At 37.3% G+C, this 1,374-nt stretch overlaps 1 protein-coding gene across 1 annotated transcript; it reads left to right on the forward strand.

Annotated features, from left to right (window-relative positions):
- Nucleotides 1-585: 585 nt before the first annotated feature.
- Nucleotides 586-1,116, forward strand: LOTGIDRAFT_175864 (hypothetical protein; the record flags this gene model as incomplete). The annotated part of the gene is made up of 1 exon (XM_009062527.1): nt 586-1,116. The coding sequence occupies one exon, from the start codon at nt 586-588 to the stop codon at nt 1,114-1,116; it is 531 nt and encodes a 176-aa protein (XP_009060775.1).
- Nucleotides 1,117-1,374: the final 258 nt, after the last annotated feature.

A 1,374-nucleotide genomic window follows, 5' to 3' on the forward strand; every position in this document is an offset into this window, starting at 1 on the left:
TGGAACGAGAATATTCAACTCTTTAACCAAAGACATCGAAATTGCTTTTCTTCGTCGTAACGCGGTAGGTAGCATGACTTTAACGGGAGAATCCACCACGTGGCCAATTACCAACACCGTCAAACCAGCGAGATATCTAATGGTCGGTTTCAAAAACTTGCCAGACTCTCAGACAAACAACAACAACATTTTCAGAGTGGCATTGAACCATACTCAAGATCCCATCATTCGCAAAGTTCAAGTCAGATTGAACAACGATAATTATCCCAATCAACCTTTGACAATTGATCCTTCCAAAAAAGATTACAACGAATTGTACAGAAACTATAAAAACATGTGCGAATTGTTTGGAAATACGCCTCAGTTTGAATACACAGATTTTTCACTCAATCATCCAATCTTTTGTTTCGATCTGTCAGCTCATCAAGAAGATCTTTTCAAAACAGGGGTAAACATAAATATTCACATCGATAAAACACAAGGAGATGTGACCGGCTACTGTTTATTGCTGGAAGAAGCAAAACATTTGATTAAAATATCAGATAGAAGAATGATAAGAATTGAATAAAAAAACACCCTTTAAAAATGAAACCAGAAACTTTAGTTATGAAAATAATAGAAGCTATGGAAACGAATTCACCGACTCTAATAACTTACAACGGTAAAAAAGTGCATATAACCCAAAAGATTATCGATAAATACAAACATTGCAAAGTCAGAGACGATATAGACTTGGAAAGAATTGATGAGAATTTAACTAAAAAAGGTGGATTTTTACCTTTCTTACCTTTAATCTTTGCTGGTTTAGCTGCAGCTGGTGCAACTGCTGGTGGAGCTGCTGGGATAGCCAAAGCTGTCAACGATAAGAAAGCTGAAGCCGCTGCAAACGCCGAAGCACGTAGACACAATTTGGCAATGGAAAGAGAAGCACGAGGAGGTTCGGGAGTAGGAGATGTATTAGGGACGGTTAAAGAATTCGGACAAAGATTTGGCGAAGAAACCAAGAAAACCGTTAAAGAGGGATTAAGCAAATTAATAGATAAAATCGACACTGGAGAAATGAAGGTCAAACACAAGGGCAACGCCATATTTTTTAAAAACATACGTTCGGGCTAGAGATTCTTCCTTTCAAAGTATAAAGGCAACGGGGTGATTTTTATACGAAAATGTAATAAATAAGAATGGGCAAGAAATTCAAACATTCGGACATATTTCCTAGTAACCCAATGCTCATGTGCATTTGCGGTAGTTCAGGTTCTGGGAAAACTCATCTCACTTTTAACATGTTGACAACACCAAAGCTTTTAGATTTCGATTCTCTGTATATCTACACAACAACACCAGAGCAATCGTATTATCAATTCCTCAAAGCTT

Source organism: Lottia gigantea, assembly GCF_000327385.1.
Source record: "Lottia gigantea unplaced genomic scaffold LOTGIsca_511, whole genome shotgun sequence".
Taxonomy (NCBI): Eukaryota; Metazoa; Mollusca; class Gastropoda; family Lottiidae; genus Lottia; species Lottia gigantea.